The sequence below is a fragment of the Rhipicephalus sanguineus genome, unplaced genomic scaffold, assembly GCF_013339695.2.
Source record: "Rhipicephalus sanguineus isolate Rsan-2018 unplaced genomic scaffold, BIME_Rsan_1.4 Seq70, whole genome shotgun sequence".
In the NCBI taxonomy this organism is placed as follows: Eukaryota; Metazoa; Arthropoda; class Arachnida; order Ixodida; family Ixodidae; genus Rhipicephalus; species Rhipicephalus sanguineus.
The window spans coordinates 14,004-37,679 of NW_023615793.1; the positions used below are offsets into that span (position 1 = coordinate 14,004).

At 42.9% G+C, this 23,676-nt stretch overlaps 2 protein-coding genes and 1 long non-coding RNA gene across 4 annotated transcripts; 1 reads left to right on the plus strand and 2 right to left on the minus strand.

The window, feature by feature from the left end:
- Positions 1-367: 367 nt before the first annotated feature.
- LOC119378125 (sulfotransferase 1C2) lies at positions 368-1,825 on the plus strand. Its single transcript, XM_049411705.1, has one exon. The coding sequence runs from the start codon at positions 458-460 to the stop codon at positions 1,088-1,090; it is 633 nt and encodes a 210-aa protein (XP_049267662.1). The 5' UTR covers positions 368-457; the 3' UTR covers positions 1,091-1,825.
- Positions 1,826-7,618: 5,793 nt separating this feature from the next.
- Positions 7,619-12,656, minus strand: LOC119378127 (uncharacterized). Of its 2 annotated transcripts, none has more exons than XM_037647369.2 (4): positions 12,569-12,656; positions 11,040-11,126; positions 8,978-9,180; positions 7,619-8,021 (listed from the first exon to the last, which is right to left on the minus strand). In XM_037647369.2, exons 2-4 carry the CDS (start codon positions 11,110-11,112, stop codon positions 7,659-7,661), a joined length of 639 nt encoding a protein of 212 aa, XP_037503297.1. In that variant the 5' UTR covers positions 11,113-11,126; positions 12,569-12,656; the 3' UTR covers positions 7,619-7,658. The 2 variants fall into 2 exon arrangements, with proteins under 2 accessions (XP_037503297.1, XP_037503298.1); XM_037647370.2 differs by having other exon boundaries at positions 11,040-11,119; positions 12,569-12,646.
- A 4,821-nt stretch (positions 12,657-17,477) lies between these two features.
- LOC119378126 (uncharacterized) lies at positions 17,478-20,904 on the minus strand. Its single transcript, XR_007414732.1, has 3 exons — positions 20,877-20,904; positions 20,156-20,352; positions 17,478-17,653 (listed from the first exon to the last, which is right to left on the minus strand). It is a non-coding gene; the product is annotated as an uncharacterized LOC119378126 (long non-coding RNA).
- Positions 20,905-23,676: the final 2,772 nt, after the last annotated feature.

Genomic DNA, 23,676 nt, shown 5'->3' on the forward strand with positions numbered 1-23,676 from the left:
CTGGCTTTACCTGGCCCACCCTGAGTATTTCGTTGGCTCAACCCCAAAATTTACTTTGCCAAATAAATTAGAGCGCGAGACCAAGTTATAGCTTCAGGTGACCTATTCACTAAAGTTAAGCGTTGAACTAGTTTGTACAGCATAATTCGATAGTTCTAGGGCGAGAAATACGGACAACGTCGAAGTGGCCATATTTCTCTCGGGCTCGGTGTCAGCCTCTGTGTGTCTTTTTTATCATCATCATCATCATCATCATTTATTTACCCTTAAGGGCCCCTCATGGGGCATTACACAAGGGGGGGGGGGGGGGGTAACAATAGGTAACCACGGGTCACAAGGTCACATGACATATGTGACCTTGTGTTCGCGTTCGTCACGCAGGGGAAGGTGGAATTAGCTAGTGAGGTGTCCAAGGGAGAAAACTTAATAGCAGTGTGCTTACCATCACTAAATTATAATGCCACATGACAGTTTCACGTGTTTTGGACGTAGAAGTAGCAAGGACGTTGCTACAGTCGAAACATCCCAGCACGCCACGCTTTCGCATGCAATACATGCAAGCAGACTTGAGTGCCTTCGTAAGTTTTCTTTGGTTTCCTTCCAGCTCGTATACGGCGACTACTTCGATCACCTGTTGCCATGGTACGAACGCCGAGGAGACGACAACGTCCTCTTTCTTACGTACGAGCAAATGAAGGCGGACACCAGGGGCCAGGTTCTTAAGATCGCCGACTTTCTCGGGAAGAACGAACACGGTGCTGAGCTTCGCCGGGACGAGGCAGTCTTGCAGAATATACTCGATGCCTGCAGCTTGGACAACATGAGGACCGTCTACAAGGACATGCCGATAGACAGGACAAAGAAAACTCCTTTCTCTGCAAAATCCTCATTTGTGGAAGCGTCGGGCGCATCTACGCAAGATGACGAGGTCGAAATGCACCAGAGTCCAGGCTTTATCCGTAAGGGAGTTGTCGGTGACTGGCGAAACCATTTTACATCCGAGCAAGCGCGGCGCACGAAGGAATGGATAACCAGGAAGACCGAAGGAAGCGATGTTATGACGCTTTGGAAGGACTGTGGTCTGCCATAGCTTAGTTACCAGACATTAAGACTGTCTTGATCATGGTATATTATCAGTTCTCTGTTTACGTGTGCATATACATCTTTACAGCCTTTTTTATTACGCGTGAGCGTTTGTACCACGATAGTTCATCAAAACGTTTTTCGTCTATATGCATTATTCCTTCTTGTTTGTGTGCGGGCTAAAAAAAAAAAATCATGGGGCGAGACTGTTGCCCGGCCGCTCTTTTACTTCAGTAATAAAACATATTAAATATATTGCACTGAAAAGTTTGCTGCAATATTTACGGCGTAATATCAAGTCAAATAAGGTGGCACCTGAAGCTTTGAGTGATGAAAATGACAGATAATTAAGATTTCGTGGTAGGATAATTACCTTTTCTGATCACACCCTTCGTCTGACTATAGAAGGTACAGAACAGAGAATATTAATATCATGAGAAGTTCGAAAGAAGAAAACGGGGTGACACAGCAGTACTAAGTATACCAATTTATGTGTCCTAGACAACACATCGCGCACTTATTATTAAAACAATGGTCTAGCGGGTCACTGAGATTGCTCTGCCAAATCTGAGACGTTTCTCGGGCGCATAGTGGCGCAGGCTAATCAAGCAACAGCGCGTTTTTCAAGCCTTTTACGCTTTCTATTTAGTCACTGCTCATTTTTTTACGAGACGCCTACTCGTTTCGTATCGTTTAATGTTATTCGACCGTATTTCTCCCCTAATTTGTTTGCCATCCCGTTGCCCAAACTTACGTCACTTAATAAATTGCTCAGGGCACTCAATGCGCGGCCATCTAGATGGTAGCTACGCGCTTGAGTTTTATAGAGAGGAATAAATTTTTCTACAGCTTATTTCCTGCCGTGCGAAACTTCACTATAAAGGTAGCCGCGCACTTCTTCCACCAACTGCTGATGCCTTGCGTGATGGTAAATAACATCGCCATGCGTTAAGTCAACGTATGGTCGTATGGCTGTAAGCGCTATATTTTGCAGTCGTATGACTGGCAAGAAAGGCAATCATCTCATTTTTCTAGATTTTCACTCAACAGTGACCACCAGAGTTGACCACTATTCTTGAAATTTATCACTTTAGATCCTCGTGCTTCCTAACGCACATACAACAAGGCGTACCCATCTGTAATCTGATATCTGCGATTTCAGCCAACCACTGTGATAACATTTTTTTTTTATTCGCGACGCGACAGAGATATCCGTATGCTCATTTAACGAAAGTATCACATGAATGGAATGGTCGGATGCAGCGATTTGTTACACAAGTAAGTTATCTTTGCGGTGTTGTTGGTTATGCAAGTGAAGAAAAGAATGTCTTATTGTTCTTAAGCGAAGGATAGGTTTCTGCTCTTCTTATAACTTCGAACATAGGAGCGCAGGTAAATTTCGCTAGGCAATGAGCCCAACCTGCATATTTTTCTGAGCCACTGGCGCACTTTCTATATTTGAAAAAACGCCATTCGTGAGGTTCCTGATCAGGAGGAAGAAGAGACACAGCATGAACCTTTCGTAAGGGGCTTGACGAGGTCATCAGCAAATCAATTCACGACATATCGTAATGATGAACATGTAATCAGGGCTGCGTGTTAGAACCTATTGCCAATATGTAGCGTAATATTATCCACGCCTTATCTAGAGAAACTATGTTTTTGAAAATACTGTCACTGATGCCTGTGACATGACAGCCTGGACAGTATCTCTTAGGTCACCCTACGCGAGCCCCGCCACGGTGGTGTAGTGGTTATGGTGCTCGACTGCTGACCCGCAGTTCGCCGGCTCGAATCCCGGTCGCGGCGGCTGCATTTCCGATGGAGGCGGAAATGTTTCGGTGTGCTCGTTAACGTATCCAAGGATGTATTTATCCATGTTTGCAATGATATCAGAGATAAAAGAGGCTAGAAATAGAGCTGATTATGATACTCGAGCTAAGTGGCAGAATATTTAATGATGGAGAACAAGCAGAGGAAAAAAGAATTTGGAGGACGCTTGAGCTTCGCCTTTAGGAGGAGAACGCGGTAGCTTAATCGGGCCACGTGCGCATCGCCTTCTCAATCGCTAGCCTGGCTTCGGTTGTCGGTGCATGCCTCAATAGTGCCGCAAGGAAACGAACGACCATGCGTGTAACATTGGCCGTTTCAAGGCATCCTAAAATGCTTACTGCAAGTACAGTCGTTAAGTGTCCACTACGCCATAATTATTCCTTTTGCGAATCAACGTAGGTCCCACTACACATCCTTAAGACAACACGCCATCCTACGCAGCTGTTCACTTTGTTGATGCTTTTGCTGAGTAAATATGATAATTAAATGTGTCTGAGCACTTTGTAATGGGCGGGCCTTTAAAACACCCACTCGTTGCGCAATTTACATGTTTTGACGCCTGGCGCGATTCTACGCTTCTGCTGCGCAATATTACACGCGTTAACGATGCTTTTTCCACTACGTGACATTCATATAGTGTTCTTTTTTCTGAAGGAGCTTCAAGAAAGATCTTAGTTCTGTGGTACACCTGCTTGCCACGCACACGGCCTGGGTTCAATTCTCACGCGAACCCGAAGCGTCTTATTATTTATTTTATCTGCATCTTTCTCGATTATTCATACAGTGTTCTTCTTTTCTTTTCGAAGCACTTTCAAGAAATTGCGTGGCTCTGTGGTAAAACACCTGCTTGCCACGCACACGGCCTCGGTTCAACTCTCACTCGAATCCAAATGTTCTAATTATTTTATTTCCGTTTTTCTCGATTTTTTGGTCACGGAAAATATGACTTTTTTGCTCACAACCAACGACGATGTCGCGATGACCACTACCATCCTATCATCGCGACTATTCTACTAATCAATTCGCCTGGGTCAAAATTCCGTGTGACAGTGCAGGGGAAAATTGCCAAAAACAGTGGCTGAATTCACCAAGCTTGTATATTAAGTCTTAATTGCAATTCCCTGGCCCCTTTCGCTAACGTATGTATCGCGTCCGGATTAGATGAAAACTGTCGCGAACGATTCTAAAATAAGACGCCTTTGTGAGTTTGGGCCTTGATATGAGCCTCACGTGCCAAGCATCAGTGTTACAAAATGAAGAAACATACAATCGCAACTGCCTAAGCCTCGCTTGATTTTATGCGCTATTCGAACATTCGCAGTACCATTTCCAGTCGATGCGCTCAAAGAGTCAAGCACGACCGACGGTGGTATGGACAAGATGCATCCGACGCTCATTAGAAGGACAGCTGTTGTCCACTCGACATTCATTTTCTGCTGTACCTGCGAAAGAAATGCGATTCAATGTTTTAAATCACAATGAAAATGTGCTTTTGTTGGCACGCTAGGGAAACAAGAGAAGCAACGCCTGTTCTATTTTATTGTTTATTTGAGCTTCGCAAACAAATCAGTGCGTATACTCAAAAGTAGGTGACTGGAGGAAATCGCGAAATGAAAAAAAAATCCAATGAATCAAAATGTATTATCCATATAGCGCTGGTTTTATAAGGGTTACAAATTATAGTTACTTTCTTTCCTGTCATAAAATTTATTGTCTTGCGAGAGCTCCTGAAACAAATTTATTTTTTGCATAGTATTTCGTTTTCTATGAGCAAATTTACGCGAACACATTTTGTAGTGCTAAGCATACGATTTCGCAAAATACACTATTAGGTTTTTAGGTCACTTACGTCTTTGAATGAAGCCCCATTACGCTTAGTGTATCTTTTTACATGTCTAACAGCTAGAAAGACAGTGCTTCTTGCTGTGTTAATTTAGAATTGCTTCATGTATATGCTTATAAGTGCATGACCAAGGATTTCGCTTTTCATATACTGTAACAATATTCACGAACTAGCCAATGCTTGCGGAGGAGGCAAAAAGTGCTCGTAGTCGAGCTCCTTTATTGCGTAACATTAAGTAGTCACAAGCGGTGAGTATTTAATTTTAATAGCTTCAATTGACCAGAGCCGACAATGCACCAGCTGCATCTAGCTGACATGAGAGCTTAAAGGCCGATAGCGTTTTCATGATACGCGCGGTTCTGCAAATATCAACGCTGGGTAGCTTCTTCAATGACCATAACCGGTCATATTTATGACAAAGATATCCATATTTTTATGGAATCAAACGAATTGGACAAATATTTTGTCACGCATGCAGCGCTTCAAGCGCGAAGTCTCAAGCGCATCATCTACGTTCCGCATGACCCGCAGCGGTGGTCTAGTGGTTGTGGTGCTCTACTGCTGACCCGATGGTCGCGGGATCGAATTGCGGGCCGCGGTGACGCCATGTCAATGGACGCAAACGCTGAGGTCCGTGTGCTTAGATTTAAGTTCACGTTAGAGAATCCCAGGCGGTCGAAATTTCCGGAGCTCTCAAGAACAGCGGCTCTCTAATCATGTTCGGGTTTCAGAATGAAAAATTGCAACACTTATTATTATAATATACGTTCCGCGTGTACATTACCTCTGAAAAACTGCGGGTGAGGGTTGCCAATAACGTGCTAGAGAGTACTGTAGTTCGCTTACGTTCATCGCACCAGCATTTTCCTCCATATATTTCTGGAGGCTTGCATAAGACAAATTTTTCAAGTACTCAGCAGGCATCAATAACTTCTACGTATGTATTATATTAGGTGCCCAAACAAACTCCCACGCCATGGCTTCCCTTGTATGACGGATGTTGCGTGCCACGAAGTGTTGCACAGACCGGAAATATTACAGCCAGTTCAAAGCTCGGTCACAATCTACTTATACGCCCTATTCTGTGTTATCCTAGTAATAACAACGGCAATGCTCTAACGTGCTAATGGCGTCTACTTAATTTTATGAATGCACCACAGGAGAATATTCTTGCAACTAGCACAGCCCGTCTCGCTCGTCTCGAAGGGGTTCAGGGTGCGTGCAACGCTCTCTGTTTAAATACGTAGACTGACAAGGGCGAGACGCCGAAACACACCCATTTGTGTGGGCCCTCCGGTGTGTAATTCCGGCAGTAAAAGCGACAGCGACTCGGGAGGCGACGAGTTTCTGTCGCAAGGGAAGCGTGTTTGAAACATACACCGTGGGAACAAAACGGCTGTCGGTGTTTCTATATATTGCGCAATGAAGCCGTCCGCACGTGTCTTCCCGTTTGCCCACGCATTGCGCCCTGCCTTTATGTGTTACTTTGTCCTTGTTGTCGGTCACTCTTGCGTGTCTTGTGTGTGCAGTGTGATGTGCTATCTTTCTATCTCTCTTTCCTCTCCATATTTAATCTCCCCTACCCTGTCCCCATGTGTAGGGTAGCAAACCGGTTGTCCCTTACTGGTTAACCTCCCTGCCTTTCCTTCTCTATTACTTCTTCTCTCTTGTCCTTGTTGTTAGCCTCAATGGAATTAAGTAAAGAACAATCAGTGTAATATATGTGTTGTGTGTGTCAGTGCTAGTGAGTGGCCTGCGTCGTTGTAGTGTTGTAATAATCTGTTAACACTGTATTCCGTTTTATTCGCTTGTCCCTATTACTTGGTGTGCAGAAGTGCTCGTTAAATGATGATGGTGATCATGCTCCTTGGATGATGGCAATCGGCCAAGAGTCGGGCGGATCATAAAGTCTGAAAATTTTAACCGCTAATAGACGTTACTGTATCAATTAGAAATAAGCGTTTTTTTTTTAATAAGCGTGTATTCTATCTTTCTCTCCCTTTAAGAGGTGTGATGTCGAAAACTGATGCAATATTACATTGCTGAATGTAATTTATTCATGGGTTATTAGCTTTCGCGTAGAATTGGCTGGCATGAAAATTTATAGTATTCACAGCAGGGGTGAGAATAATGGATGAGCTTCGAATTACATTTGTTTTTCATTGAGCCTTCGAATTCATATATGCGAAAATTTTCACGAACTACTAGTAAATTTCAAACGAGCTTACTGTGGTCGCAGTCCGTGCTAAGCAGCAGGTAAATTGCATAAAGCCTTTATTTGCAATGTTCAGGTACTTTTAGCGCTCCATGCTTCGCTATCGTTATTTTGCACAACCGCACATTGTGGCATTTATTAGGCTTGCAAAAATGCGAGAACAGCATCAGCCTCATCGCAATAACTAAACTCGCGCTTCATGGCGGTTCTCAAGTTTGTTTCTGATTGTAACACAAAGGAATCAAATCAAGCAAAAAGGTAATATGAATGATCAGAAAAACGGTGCTTATTTTTGCGAATGTCTCTGGTTTTCAAAGATTCCCAGAATGTCCGGCTTTCTATTTCTAGCTCTAGTACTGTGTAAGCATTCCATAAAACAGCATGCGATTTCCTGTCACCCTTACTTCATTTACTATCGTTTGGTGGCGTGTTTCTGATGAAATACTTTTCTTCCTGATGTGAGTGCTCTGAAACATGTTTTACAACATCGGCGTAGTCTTTTGTTGAATGTGGCGCGTTAATATCTCTAGTTCCAGCTTGGGGCAGTAAACTTTCTAACATCTGCGAGTGCGTGTGGTTCAGATTCCGAGAATCATTATTTCAGATTTCTAGCCATTTGAAAAATCACTTTCTAACAACTCAGGTATTTTTATAAAACTTTATTTCTGTAAAGGTGACCTAGCTTTATTGCTGTTCTTTAAGGGCGTGTGCAAGCTTTGGTACGAACACGTCTTCCCAGGCATCTTGGATGGAAGCCAGTGCAAGGTGCCTCAGAAATCCTACGGTCGCCTTGGTCCTATTTCCGCTTGGATCATCAATGTGCAACGTCACACGGGCGACGCGCAACGTAGTGGTCACGGGCTCTTCTTGCTCGTCAAGAATTCTCCTGGCTGTACCGCTGCCGTCTATAGGAATTCCCTGGACGAACTTAAGCTGCGTCTTCAACCGCACACCGTTAGCAGCCAGATCGAGTGAACCGTTGCCGCCCGCTGTCCAATGAAAGGAGCACAAGATGGGTTCTTCCGAAGCCAAGCCAAAATTGACAACCTGCGACGTGTCAGAAGAAATGCGGTGCAATGAAAGGGTGGTTTGTTCTGAAAATATCAGGTGAACTGCCAGGCAAAATGTGTCAGAGAAGTGATAATCTGCATATGTCTTGATCAAACAAAGAATCACCCGAATACTTCTCAATGATGACCGATAAGTACCACTTCTTTGTTATGTAAACGATACATCAAGCCCTGAAATGATGATTACGCTGAACTTAAATCGCTAGAAAACGCATGGTTGAAGGACATACTCGTTAAACAAAGTACGTACGGCGGCACGTATTCGTAAAAGCAGCTAAATGACTCAAGAGAGCGGAAATTAAACTTTCGCTTTTAACAAATCGTTTTCGGGCACGTAGTTTTCCTCAGAGTATCTTGGTTATCAAATAGTTACTTTCCCCTCATTTCTTGCCTGTTGGTATTCAATAAACCACACCCTGTAAACCACGTGATGCTTCCATGGAAATGTTGTTTTTGTCAAAGCCATCAGTTCTGCATTATTTTAATAGAATGAGTGTAAATAGTTTAGTATAACATTATACATCCATGTGTTTGATGAGTTATTTTAATGTACAATAATCACATGCGCATTTGATATATTAATATCCAAAGCTAGCAAGTGCAAAAAATCTACATTTTGAAAATAAAACTAATAGTCTCTGTCAAGTGCTTATAAGTGGCCATGTTAAGAGTAACACATAACGTTGCGGTATTTCAGCGTGGCCTACCGAATCGGGTCATTCAGGCAGTGTCATTAACATTGTGTTGACTGCGTGCGGCAGTGATTGCGCAGAAAATATCAGCTGCAAGACATTTATACCTTGTGCATTTGGTGTAATTGTGAGTGTGTCAGCAATGAAACTCGAAGAATGCAACCGCTTTGGCAAATGGTAAAGACAGCATTGTGTTAAGAAAGAGGAAATGGCACGAAGCTCACACATCAAAGCACCCTACCTGACTTCCATTGCCGCAGTAAGTTTGGAGAGGTCCCTGTCGACGAAGCTGATTCAAGCCAGTCACTTTGTATCCTTCGAATCCTAGAGGAGATTGCTGAGAAATTCCTGCCAGAACTTCAGAGGTCCTTTCTCGTGGGATATCAGCTAGCGCTGCTTCAATGGCGTGCTCCAGACGACGATCGTTATCGGCATCGCACCACTCTAGATTTGACATCACAATGACGTATAAGGCACTTTGTTAGTTCGGTGTTCGAAAATGTATATAACGACGCAAAACTAGCGTTAGTCTTTTATAGACGTCGATTCGATGCTTTATATCTTGGAGTGGTGTAAATGCGACTCTCCCATTGTATACTTATCGCGACACACACGAAGATTTTTCATATTTCGCAACATTATTTTGCCAGAAATGTATAGCGCATAAGCAAAAGTTTCTTGCAAGAAAGCATGCGCTGTAGTCGAAAAAGAGCACAGAAAAGCGTATCCTGAAGAGCGAAAATTTTCCTGAAAACATAAAGGTTTCTTGACTGTTTATAATGGTGAGTATACAGTCGTACTGGCTGTACAATCTTGCTATCAAATTAAAAGAGTAAGCTTCGATGGAATGCGTAATTTTGAAGCATTTGCAAGACGTTTTAGTGATTCAGCCAAGCGTATCCTCTGGAATTTCCAGTATATTTCAACAAATTATTGATATTTCCTAATGATCAAGTAAACTTCAGTTATCTCATTTTATTACCGCTGATCTAAACTTATGAAACGGGTCCTGGCACACACAACGAAACATCAACTTCCTGAATACCGCAAATTACTGTCGAATGAGCCTACGGTGCAAGTATGCACGAGCTACATTGCTGCGTTTACAATAAGTCCCCAAGCCCCCAAGCAAGGCCATTTCGACCTTTTTGGCACAAAAGTTCCCTGATCATAACTGTTTCCTGAAATGTGGCCGGAGCTACAAAAAAGTTTATTGTTATTATGTTACCTCTATTACTGCGGCCTGTCATAAAGCATTGGTAAGAGCCGTACTATCGCGCTCAGTATGAGCTACATCTCGCGAGCGCGTGGCGGAGCGCTCTGCAAGGTTGTACAGTGGCGCCGATCTTGGCATATTTTCGAGTTATTGGGAGGGAGTTTGGATGTTCCTGCGAACGCGCATCGCCTCCACTTGCGTTATCCCTCGCCCTCGTTTTGCCCTGCCGTGATATCAGCTCAGAAAATGATAACTTCGCTGGTAATAGCAAGCAAGTGGGGGCGATACGCGCTCGCAAGAGCAGCCAAACTCTCTCCCGATAACTCGAAAATACGCCAAGATCGGCGCCACTGCACAACCTTGCAGAGCGCTCGGCCACGCGCTCGCGTAATGTAGCTCATACTGAGCGCGATAGTACATCGTGTAATCTTCAAATTATGCAGGCATATACTGTTCTACTTGTTTTTGTAACTTATTACTGTAGTGAACGAAGGTGCAAAAATCCAATTGGTGATATCTCTTTTACGATATTTTAGTCAACTGGGCTATAAACATCGCGCATGGAAACACCAGAGCGCGCTAGAAACCATGAAAGTACACCCTTTATCGAAGACTGAAGTGCAGGGTAGATAGCTGCGATATTACTAGACCACAACTTACTTTCAAAATGTTCCTCTAAAAAGAAATCGCGTCGCCTTTCACATTGGCAGACTCCCAATCTCTAGTAAAATATCCTCAAAAGGTGCACCGCAGCACTCAGGTTCCGAGTTTGCCCAAAGAAAAGTGCCCCTGACATCCCTCTCAATACCACATCCCTTTTAAGTGACAACCCTAAGAAAAGTGGCACATGACATCCCTCCAGTGCAACAAACCAATAAATTGTTTTTCGTAGGTACGGGCATGACATTGAGTATTGCATAAGTACGCAAATGTATGCTGTCAGCGCCTTGCCGTGTAGCCTAAAAGGCGCTTAGAATATGCTAACAAGAATCAACTTTGCTAATGCATAATATATTTCACAACACTGAAAGATAAGGGACTGTTACATATGTTTCTATAGCATACTTATTAATTGTTGAAAAATTACCTGAAAAGCTGTCGGCAATCCCAAGAAGCAGGAATAGGAGTGCCAACGTCCGTATAACGTTGTTCGGGGTCATTTCGTTTCTATGTCCTCGTGGTCAACAGAAATAAAAAAAAATAATACATTGAAGTGAATGACGTTCTCGTTATGTATGTGGCAATGCTTCTGTTGTAAGATTATACAATTTCAAGAATCATCATCATCGTTACCGTCATCATGATCATCCTGACTATGCCCATTGCAGGGCAAAGGCCTTTCGCATGTTCCGCCAATCACCCCGGATCTGTACTTGCTGTGGCCAAGTTACTCCCGCAAACTTCTCAATCTGATCTGCCCACCTAGCTTTCCGTCTCTCTCTTGTGCTTTTCTTGGAGTCCAGTCCGCTACTCTTATTGACCAGCGGTTATCTTGCGTACGCGCTACATGCCGTGCACATGTCCATTTATTCTCCTTGGTTTCGACTAAGATTTCAGGACTGCTGATATCAAAACATGACATTGCGCGATATGCTATAGAGGTCCAAGATTCTGAGAACAATGTATCAATGGCCTATAAAGTAACTTTAAAGGGGTTCTGAAAACTAGGCGCGTATATTTTTATATTCACAGAAATTATAACTTTCCTGAGTTGTAATTATGGCCACGTTGTCACTTAATATATTTTGAAGAAGTAAGTAGGGTAATTAAGTGAGAAAATTATTCCATGTGCGTTATCGTTTTACCGAGATGCACGTCGCCTCAATATCAAACACCGTGCGAACTCCTCGCATTAAAATATTTCTAGTTGCACTTTTAATTGTTTTAAGAAACATTCATCTAACATATAACTAACTCAGTTATTGTGTCGAAGTATTATTAATAAACTTGTTTTGGGCATTATTGGCTATATTGCATAAAATATCAAAACATTTACACTTAGAAGAAAGGCAAGCACCATTCTTAAAGAGGTTGAAATACAAGCCGCTGAAATTTATCTCCTGGAAGAGTGCACTTTTTCATCTTGGGCTCAGGCATCCTAATTCTTTCAGATGTTGTTCACACGTCTTGGCCTTTTTCTTTGAAATGTGCATTTTTATGTACTAAAATAAATCAGCTTATCTACATCCTTCCGATACTTTCAAATGCCATTACGAACAGATGTATACAACTAATCTACAATGGCACGTATTAGAGCCAAGTTTTTATTCACACTTATTCAAATGAGCTGCCTGTTTAGTTGGTTTAATCTAATCAAGTAGAAAAACGAGCAAACATCTCACGGGAAAAGAAGGCAGCCAAATGGCAAGAGTTAAATGCATTCGTTCTAAGTGAATGTTTGCAAAGCCAATTCCCCGTGTCTCCGTGAAAAATGTATATTTGAAGCCCGTTTGTCTTCTAAACTACGCACGCATTTTATGAGCCCTTGTCTATTACTTTAAGGGTTAGCGTGTTCATTACCTAAACCTAAAAGTTCCTATAACAATAATTCATCCATTTTTATAACTATTTCAGTCTAGCTGACAAAAATACAGAGGTACAAAAGGACGTCCTTACCTCGTCACTTTTGCTTGGTACCACTGAAGCAAGTTCGCGGCGGCCTACCAGCGTACATGAGATTGCACTAAGGTTTTCCCGGGGCTTGGAATTCTTGGAAGGAGGCGAGGTCTTGGTTTCATGTATCAGCTTTTCCACAGAGTTCTTGCACTTGCTGCCAGGAGGAGTTCTTGAAACGCGATACTTCATGTGATATCTTGTCAGCACTACTGAGGCAAAAATATGCCTCCGGCCTTCGCTACTGGGTTAGTAGGCAATTAAGCTGTAATGAAATGGAACACCGGGCAACAGGAAAAAAAAAGAACAAGCGTATGAACATGAAAAGAAAAAGGCAACATCAAATATAGTTCGTTGACTTCCTAAAACACGCTGCTTGTTACCTATTCATGTGTTTTATTAAGGCCTTGAAAAAAAAAACGCCAAGCTTGTGAGGAAAGCGCAGCACAGTCACAGCAAAAGCTGGAAGAGCGGCGTTTATAGAGATTGTTATAAACTCCCTTGTGGCTACTAGTACAAGTACACTGGCAACGTATCCACTACGTCACAAACCATACTTTTTATGAAGTTCGCTATTCTGCGGAGAAGTGAGGTACCGTCTGTAAGGCATTATGTGCACTTTCTTGATGCGACGGTTGATGACGAAGATTTATGGCTCAGCCCTTTGTAATGAGTTGGAAGCTTTAAACGACCCACTTGTTACGTAATTCGCATTGTGTGACGCCCGGTCATTATTTAACTCTCCCACCACGCTTTATAACATACATCAACGTGACAAAGTGAGCGAAAGAGGGAATTAACTTTATTAAGACCCTGAGGAAAGGATCATGGGAGCCTTATGGGCTTCCTTGGCAACCAAGAAAAGCGCACTTGCGAGGAAGCCACTACACTATAAATCATCATAATTTTTGTGAAGTAGGGGAGCAGCCACTACGCAATTTTTCGTCATTCTGCGGAAACCCGTGGTACCCGCAATACACCTGTAAGGCATTATGTGCACTTTGACGCTGTGGCTGATGACGATGAAGAATTGAACAACACACTCGCTGCGCCATTCGTATTTTGTGACGCTTGGTTACTGAATTCGCGTTCTGTGACGCCTGTTTGTTATCTTACTCTTCTACCACACTACATTACACATGTTAATGTGGTTCCTTCCTACACATGAAGCCTGTATAGGGTATTTTTGCAGAGCAGTTTCAACCACCGGCGTGGCTCTAAGGTTGAATACTGGTCTCCCATGTGGAAGGCCCTGGTTCGAATTTCGTTCCACCCTGGATATTTTTCTTCGTTTTTTTTTCCTATTTCGCGTGATAGTGATTACGGACACCGGCGGCGGTGGTGGCGGCGGACAACTACGGCGCCAAAAACGGCCCTTGTTGTGATCTCATAACAGCTTTCGATGAAAAACGAATTCTTATCTCTGGTCTGCAACTGATTGGAGCCGGTATATCAAATTTTAAATGTACCGACAACTGGCCAGAACGAGTGATTAGGTCCTGGTAGAAATGAAAATACCGTAAGATATAGTCAAAGATCCGAGCATCTTTTTCGCGTCATGAGGTAGGACTTATATTTTTGAATCGTGTTTGAAAGTACAGAAAAAAACGGTATGTCGCGTAGCCTAGCGGAAGAGCCTGGAAGCTAGATTATGGAGTCGATCACTTTGCTATACGTAGTCACGTAGACTGATACTGTCATGCGCCCCATAGTTAGCCCAGAAAACTAGAATATGTTTATTATAGTATCTATCATCGCTCTATTTTGTGCTGCTTGCGAGCTAAGAAGAGTTACACGCTGATATACGGCGCTGCCTTCGTGGTAGCCAGTGGAACATGTCAAGCCGCGGCGCATCCGTGCAGTGCACGCATGCGCAGCAAACCGCCGCGCTCGAACACGAAGCGCTCTCGCGCTTACTGTTTGCAGCGTGTGTTCTTACTTGTGCATACGACTTCATATTCGCCGCAGATAGAAAAATTCCGATTACAAACGTGTCACGGCGTTTTCCACGCTACCATTCCGTGGTTAGACACTCATAATGGTTAGCTTTCAGTTCCGCTAAATAAATAGGCACCATAAAGATTGGTTGTTGGTTCCTTTAGGTTGCCTGGAGGCTGCGAAAAGCAGGTCGCTTTGTGTCAAGCATCATTTTTGTCTTGTCAGCACTGGTTATATAACCCGCAGCGTTCAAAATTGCTGCTTCTTCGCTAAGACTACTCGTGTTTTCACAAATTTTTAAAAAGCAGTTATCTCCCAGAGAACCAATACAAATACCCAGTTTTTCGATGTTGGCATTTCATTCAACAAATGTAGACGTTCAGTATAAAGCCAATAGGTCCAAAAAACCCCGCACTGACATACCACAAGTGTTCTGAAAGGTCACTGCACCATGTTCAAGTATACACTGTTCAACAAAATCAAGAAGCATATCATGAGGTAAGGAATAGTACAAATCTTTCACATCGATGTACAACGCTTTAACCGCTATATTGGCATTCGGTACCAAAAAATTTTCAATCTGCTCAGAATTCTTTGTGTGAAACGGATCATTAATTTGCAGAGAATTTAGCTTTTCTTGCAGAAAAACACGTTTCAAGGCTACAGGTTACCCGAGAAGACTGGTTATGGCTGAAGCGGAATCACTCTATAGGGACATAAAGCCGCATAATCGGCCGCGTGACGACACTTCCCTGCAGCAGCGTAAGACTACTGTTGCCCCTTGTATCCATGGCGTGGAACACATCCTTAAAAAGATTGGAAATAAGGTGGGTGTAAAAGTGGTCATGTCTGCTCCAGAGAAGCTGTCGAAAATATGTGGTGAAACCTGTCCCGTGATGAAAGAAAAGAAGGGTTGCAAGATTAGGCATCGTAATGACTATGTTGAGTGTGCTCAGTCCGTTGTGTATAGAGTTCCCCTGTCTTGTGGTCGTGCATACGTCGGTCAGACTGAAAGATGTAATAATGAGAGCGTAAAAGAACATCACAATAAAGTGCAAAAAGCCACAGAATGTCACTTGGCTATTCATTGTAAAGATCGTGGTTGCGTGCCGTATTTTGACGAGACATGCATTTTATATCGTGACAGAGATTCGTTAACCCGCTTGATTGTTGAAGCAGCTGAAATGACACGTGATGACTTTGAGTGTGTAAGCGCACCATCTATCTCGCTCACGGGGAAAGAACTTTGTTTTTTGGATGGTGTGGTTGATAATAATGGATGACTATTGTATGGCACGACACGTGGGTATTGGCTGGGTTGTTCTTCGTTCCTGTTTCTTTTCTCCCCCCCCCCCCTATATATTCTGACGTTTTGCAAGAAACGCTTACTTGAAGTTAAGCGCTTGTGTCTTTCGTGTCCTCGCTCGTCTTTCGTGTCTTGTAACAGTTGTGCGCCGAGTTGTGCAATTTACAGAAATGGGCAAAGGTTTCAGTATATACGTGAACTCACTCTTACTTCAATAATTATAAACGAAGGACGCAATAATTTTCAAAATACATATATTTAGAAAATGAGTAGGCCACACGCCTGTGTGATTGAACTGACTGAATTTTCTCGAGTGCATTACCAAAGCTCAGAAATATGGCATGCGCTATATGTAAATAAATAAAATATCAACCCTCAATATATACATGGTTTTAGGACGATCTTTTTCTTCTCTTTGAAGAGGCAAACATGGCAGCTGGAAGGAGCTTGTCTGCTTTCATATCGATGGCGTCCTATGGTGTGACCATCGGGAACAAAAGAGGTGAGCAAACACTAGTTTAGTGACGAAAACTACGCTAGGATTGGTGACACTCCTAGCGAGGGATGTGCCCGAATGGGCTCGAAGCCTTGCCATCTTCGGGTTCAGTGTAACGCAGTTCAAAAGTGATATCAATGTCTCTTCGTCGTTAAAACAATATTACAAACATTCGGGAAAGCCATAACGAAAAAAAAATGTTTACAAACAAAGTAAGACGTTTGGATTTCGCAAACAAGAAATATGGTTCACTAACCAGCCTTTCCTTTCTTGCATAAAATTTCGAAGACGGGAAACCTCGGCGATATTGTCCAAAGTTATACGACAGCTTTAGTTATAAAGTAGCTCGGAATAAGTGTCTTTGAAATTAACGTTGCTCGGAATTTACAATTTCTTCGACATAGAACGTTACTTTTTCTGTAGCAACAAATACTCGCAAGTATATAAAGATCATATGTGTAAATATTGGTACATTTTTTTAAACAAGCTGCGATTGCGGTGGTATAAAAAGAGGCATAGAAATAAATTATTTCAAATCAAATAAAAAAAAACATGGTGGTTCATCATCCTCATAATAGCAGTGTTGTTTCTTTTATTTAACCTTCCTTTGCTCTTCCGGAAATTCGCACAATGTCCCAATTTATACTTTGATAGTAGCAGTTGCATGTATCCATTCTATTCCGTGGACCACTTAGTTTAAGGTTATATTGTAGTTCATGTGCATCTGGGGACATTGTTATTCTCTGTGCCTGAGCTTTCTGGCATATACTGTTTGGGCTCGGTCTTGTGTCCAAAATGACGCATAGGTGCCTCCTCTTTCGGCTTTAAGCTGAGGCGGAGTACACCGCTACATCGCTTGAGATTGCGAATGCCACAAATTTTCAAAATTTGTAATTCCGGTTTATAGAAATGTAGAACAGCGCTTTCTAACAATCCGAGCGCCTTCTCGACAGTTTTATTCCGGTATAAAGACGTGGTAGATTTGTCACAGTTCTTTGAGGGCATGAACAAGTTTTGGTACGAACACGTCTTCCCAGGTATCTTGGATGGAGGCGAGTGCCAGGTGCCCCAGAAATCCGGCCGTTGATCTGTTCCTGTCTCCGCTTGGGTTATGAATGTACAACTCGACACGGGAAACACGCAACGAAGTGGCCACCGGCTCGTCTTGCTCGTCGAGAATTTTCCTGACTGTACCGAGGCCACCAGTGGGAATTCCCTGGACGAACTTTAGCTGCGTCTTCACCCGCACGCCGTAAGCAGCCAGGTTGAGGGAAACATTGCCACCCGCTTTCCAATGGAATGAGCACAAGATCGGGCCTTCTGAAGCGGCCAAGTCAAAGTTGACGACCTGCGGGATGTCAGGAAAAATATAGTGCACTGAAAGGAGGCTATGTTAGAACCATATAACGTGAGCTGCCGGACAAAATCTATTTGTGCAATCATAAGTTATCGCCGCGGACCCACTAGGCATAATAACCTGCACATGCCTTGATCAAACAAACATTCTTCGATCATTTAAACTAATGCCCATAAAATAGAGCCACTTGGTTGGCTGAATGGTACGTACGTGAAGCATTTAAGCAGGACTAATTAGTGAAGAAATTGTCAAAAAGCTAAAAAGAGAAAACACATTCTTTAAGGAAAGAAGGTAGGCCGTACTTCATAGAGTAAACTGCTAATTGAGATAATATAAGCAAAATGATGTATATCGCTTTTAATCGATTGCCTTTTCTTGAGCAGGTTTCTTCGTGGAATTTTGGTTATGAAACAGCAACGCTTTTCTCATTGTTTCAACAGTTTGTGTCATGTACATTGTATAAAAATAAGTGATCATATGCTCCTTTTTCTAAAATGTAAGCGCTTCTGTCGTGCTCTCTTTATTCCAGCTAAGGATTCTTGTTATTTACAGAATTTAATGGTTGGCCTCGTTTACATAAATATATAGAAAGAGTTTTAGAAATGTCTCCTAGCTTCTGCCCAACATTCTGCATGTCACTGCTGAGCACTGCACTCGCATCATCTCTAAACGTTCAATGGAACAAATGAAACAATTCCGATTCTTACAACAATACGCCTAACTACAACGCATGGAGAGTAGGTTGCTAAACATTTAAATACAATAAGAGTGACAATCTACCTCTGAATTCAGCGAAAAAAAAAGCCATCTACTTCCGAGAAAGCAATAATTAAAAATTAATTGTACCTGTGTACCCCCAACAAAGTGTAGTGAAAAAAAAAAATCACCTAAGATTACGGTACTGCCTAATGAGAATTCTGAGCGCAGCTGTCTAGGTGTTTTGATTTTACGGTAAGTTGAGGCGCGAATGCCTCGCTAACCGGCATAGCGCGGAGGGCAGCGCGTGGGCACGTTCCATAACAGCCGCCGCAGACAGGCTTCTGTTCACGCAGTGCTTTATTTCCATACATAGTATCGGTGGACGCCCTCGCCGCATACCTTAGTGATCACGCAATCGCCGCATTCCTTAGAAGTGACGCCGACGCCGCTCAATGCAGGAACTGGCACCTAAGAGCTGCGCTCTAAAGCTTGTTTACTGTGGACGAACTTGAGCCCGGAAAACGAGATGCCAAATCTGAGAGTCCGTTAGAGTGTTCCACACTGAAAATGTCCTTTGAACCAGCGCACGTAGTCTTCTCGCAAGCCTCGCAGGTCAACCCACTTTTTCGTGCCCGTGCACGAGAGGCATGCGCTGCGCTGCCACAAGAAGCGCGAGCATGTACGAGGCACTGCAGACGCTAGCACAGCGACTTGCTGCGCTCCGCGGTCGCTGTATTTCGTCCTCGTTCGCTCAATTTGTTACGCCGACGGCGTCGCCGCTCAACGCAGGAAAGAGCGCCTCAGAGCAGCGCTCTAACAAAATCGAGGATTAGCTGCAAAGCCCCTGCATTTAAGAAAACCTTGCAACTTCGTTGACACTTCGATGAAATAATTGGTCTTATCGAGACATGTTCCCCTACTATAGAAAAAAATTTTGAGCGCTGCAAAGTTGACGACAAATAAACATGGACAACACAGACAAAGCCTTACTACTTCGCAATAAAAAATTTGCATCATATAAAACGGCGTGATCAGTCATGTCATTACGCAATGTAAAAGCGCGAACATTTTAACGCGATATCGTTTAAGAGCCTGTGTCGCAGAAACTGGGGTTTTGGTGTTGGCGTCATTTCATTCGAGGGATTTGTTTTGATGCGGACATTGCAATCTATCAAGCATAAAATAAACTAAAGCTGGAAAGTAGCAATAAGAATCTTTTTCAAACTCTGATAAATGACCACGTAAAGAGCAATAGGCAACATTCATTGTGCCATTTCATGCAATGCGAACAGAATAAGCTCGCTTCGGCACTATCACTTGTATTAACTAGGAGAGCAAAAACTTCTTGATGCATTTGTGACTTCACATCGGCAGCACCGAATTGTGTAAAAAGAAAAGTGTTAACAATACTAGCTTAGAGATTCATTCACATCTACTTTTTCTTAAATTAAATGTATAATTTTTTTGCTTTACTCACAAACCACTACCACAATAAGGAGTGGAATCAACTTATCCAGCGTCTGTTGTTTACGTGATCTTCTCTTGTAGTGTTCGTGAAAACGCGTTATGCTTTTACAATTCAGTAAAATTAGTATGCAGTCAAAATTTTTCTGTAGTCAAAACTGAGCTTTTGTTAGGAAGCCGAGTGGCATTGCACTTGGCGTCTGCCAGGGTGAGTACTTATAGGAATGCAACAAAAAAAAAACACACAACTGCTTGGCATATGACAGAAAACTAAGCGTGCAAAGAAAGACGACGCAACTGGCAAGAAATAGAAACAAGAGTGTACATTACCTGACTTCCATTGCCGCAGTCCGTCTGTAAGGGCCCCTGTCGACGCAGCAAGTTCAACCCGGTCACTTTGTATGCGTCGAAGATTAGGGGAAACAGTCGAGGATTTCCGGCTTCGGAGCTCTGCTCTGGCGGGACAGCGACTAGCGCCGTCTCAATGGCCTGCTCCAGACGACGATCGGTGTCGGCGTCGCACCACTCTAAAATGTAACACCACATTACCGTAGTGTATTTGACCTTGCTTTTTCGTTGTTTGAATGCATATATGGTCACGCACAACTAGTGTTATACCCTTGTTACACAGGCACGCTAACCTCAGTTACGGCAAACCTTAGTTCCCTTAAACCGCAGTTACATCTAGTTAGATGGAAAGCCCAACAGCAGTTATCCCACTGATACCCTAGTTACACGGGCACGCTAAGCTCAGTTACGACGGACCTCAGTTAACCGGAATAAACTATAGTTAGCGCCAACTGCGGTCGGCACATCTTACACGCGAAAAGTTGTCCTTAGTTTGGTCGCTGAAGCACGTCACGTGACACTAAGTTTCGCGATTAAAATATAAACGTTTAGCTGGTTTTTATAGAAAATACTGACAAATACGATGTATTTCAGTTCAAATAAATCCTTTCTCTTTGCATCTGCAGTCCCCGAGCGTATTCCATCAAGTGTTTTTTGGCCTATTTAAGGGCTAGTCTCGCAACTATCGGCGAAGTCAACTTACGGTCGGTGCGAAAGCCAAGACAATCCTTTGCTTGATACGTCTGGTATCGCTGTGTTTGGTACGTGGTTTGTTTTGACGGACTGTTTCGCGTGTCAGCGCTTCTGCTCTTAAGACAGACAAGTTTACTTGCTTTTGGGAAGACGTTTCAGCCTCCAGTGGAGCCACGCTGCCTTCGACCACCGACTTGGGTGCCGCCATTTTGTTAGTTAGCTTCCTTAACTGAGGTGGTCAACCTGAGTTCGGGGCAACCACGGTTAGTGGGATAACTGCGGTTAGGCTTTCCGTCTAACTGGATGTAACTGCGGTTTAAGGGAACTAAGGTTTGCCGTAACTGAGGTTAGCGTGCCCGTGTAACAAGCGTATAACCGTGGTTGCTCCGAACTGAGGTTGACCAGCTCAGTTAATGAAGCTAACAAAATGGCGGCACCCAAGTCGGTGGTCGAAGGCAGCGTGGCTCCACTGGAGGCTGACACGTCTTCCCAAAAGCAAGTACACTTGCATTTCTCAAGAACAGAAGCGCTGACACGCGAAACAGTCCGTCAAAACAAACCACGTACCAAACGTATCAAGAAACGGATTGTCTTGGCTTTCGCACCGACCGCAAGTTGACTTCGCCCATAGTTGCGAGACTAACCTATAATTAGGCCAAACATTCAAAACACGATGTAATACTCTCGGGGACTGCAGATGCAAGGAGAAGGATTTATTTTAACTGAAATACAATGTATTTGTCAGTATTTTTTATGAAAACCAGCTAAACGTTGATATTTTAATTGCGAAACTTAGTGTCAGGTGACCTGCTTCAGCGACCCAAACTAAGGACAACTTTTCGCGTGTAACTTGTGCCAACCGCAGCTGGCGCTAACTATAGTTTACTCCGGTTAACTGAGGCCATTCGTAACTGAGGTTATCGTGCCCGTGCATTTAGGGTGTTAGTCAAGGATTGACATATCTCATGCAGATAATCTTGCAGTGGTGTAAGTGTGGCGCAACAGACATATATGTAATTCTCACAATGCGCGTTCCTTGCTACACACACACAAATATTTTTCGTTTCGGAACGTTATTTAGTAAGAATTTTATTTACAGACATGTGAGGTCTTGCAGTAAAAGCGACTAGACAGTTTAAAAGTGCGCATACAGAAAAACAGGTTAGAAAAACCTGAAGAAACCTATCCGTCTGGGGGATAATGGTCAGAAAGTAGGCTTGCATGATGTATCATGCTGATATTTTTTTCGAAATCGTGTTCCTTGAGAAAAGTTGGAATTTGGAAGCATTTGTGAAACGAATTTGTGAGTCTCTTGTAAGTATATATAAATAGCAAGCCGCCAAATTAGACTATGAAATGGAGCTTCCATATTCCGGAACATTTTCTCGAATGACCACTGTCGAGTGTGAATGTCCGCTGAAGACTTGTGTGAGATGTGCGACGGTGTCTGCAACCGCAAAGCTATTCCAGGAGCAAGAGGCATTTTGTCATTGCTAGCGCAAGTGCGTGCTGAGAACAGCTGTGTATTTTTTTTTTACCACGAGGCCAGCGCTGTTATGGAGCTGATTTTGAATATACCACCTGTGCTGTTTTTGGCCTGTCATAAAGCATTCCTGAGAGCCGTAGATCGTGTAATATTCAATACCTTATTCGCTAGAAGCCTGTGTCGTACTTGTGGCTTCGTAGTTTATTAACCGCCGAAGAAGAAACCACTAGAATTGTAACAGTAGTAACAACTTCACACGATTGATACGATTGATTATTGTCTGACTTGGACACTCGTAATAGAGTTTCTATCTAAGCTGTGCCATACCACTCAACTTCCAGGCATTTCCATAAATTACTGCATGTGTAGCCTGACGTCAATCCATGCCAACCACCCAATGGAGCTATCTATTTGTGTCAAGATATGGTATGACTGTAGCGTGAAAATCAGTGGTATGGAACTGAGCGGCCCGTCGTGTGGTATACAACAAAAGATTCTATTCTCTGGGAGCAATCAGGCGTGCCTAAAAATAGTGAGAATGTCCTAAATCGTTTAACGTATTCAGAAGGTGCTACCAATCATCGGCTTTTAGTACAGCAATATAATGATACAGTTCGCAGCATAAGAAGGTCAGAGATCGCATTTCTGTATTGTGTATTTAACAAAGCTGCAAAAATACCTGGAAAGCTGTCGACAATCCCGAACAGCAGGACTAGGAATGCCAGCGTCTGTTTAACGGCATTCGGTGTCATTTTGTTTATACAGACTTCTCGGTCTGTGGAAAATCAGAAAAATACGCTTTACGTGATGCTCTCGTTACTGAGGCAAAAAGGCTTCTGATAGATTATAAGGTCCCAGGAAAGAAAATGCCAAAACCTGTCATTGTTTCATGTGCTTTATAAGTGCGCGAAAACAAAGAGCACGGATACAGTACTTATGAAATCTGAAGGTGGTCTTCACTGAACCGGCCGTATTTATTCTTATGATCAAGAAAACGACTATATGTTACTAGGCTCCCATTATGAGCAGGTTGTCACTAATTAAATTATGATTGTAGGGTAATGTCAACTAATGAAATTAGGCGCTGTGTGATGACGTCCTGCGACATTTATTTTCATTTGCTCGAAAAGCTCGCTAGCTCAATATTCACCTATGCGACAACATCTTCTTTAATACTCTTCTAAGAATACATTCGCATATAATTTATAATTTGGAGACTCACACGAAAATTTAGTGATTAGCCTATAGTTCTTAAGAAAAGCTTGTTCGTTTTTACTAAGGTATATTTTTAAAAATTTAATGTACAAGAAAGGCATGCACAAAT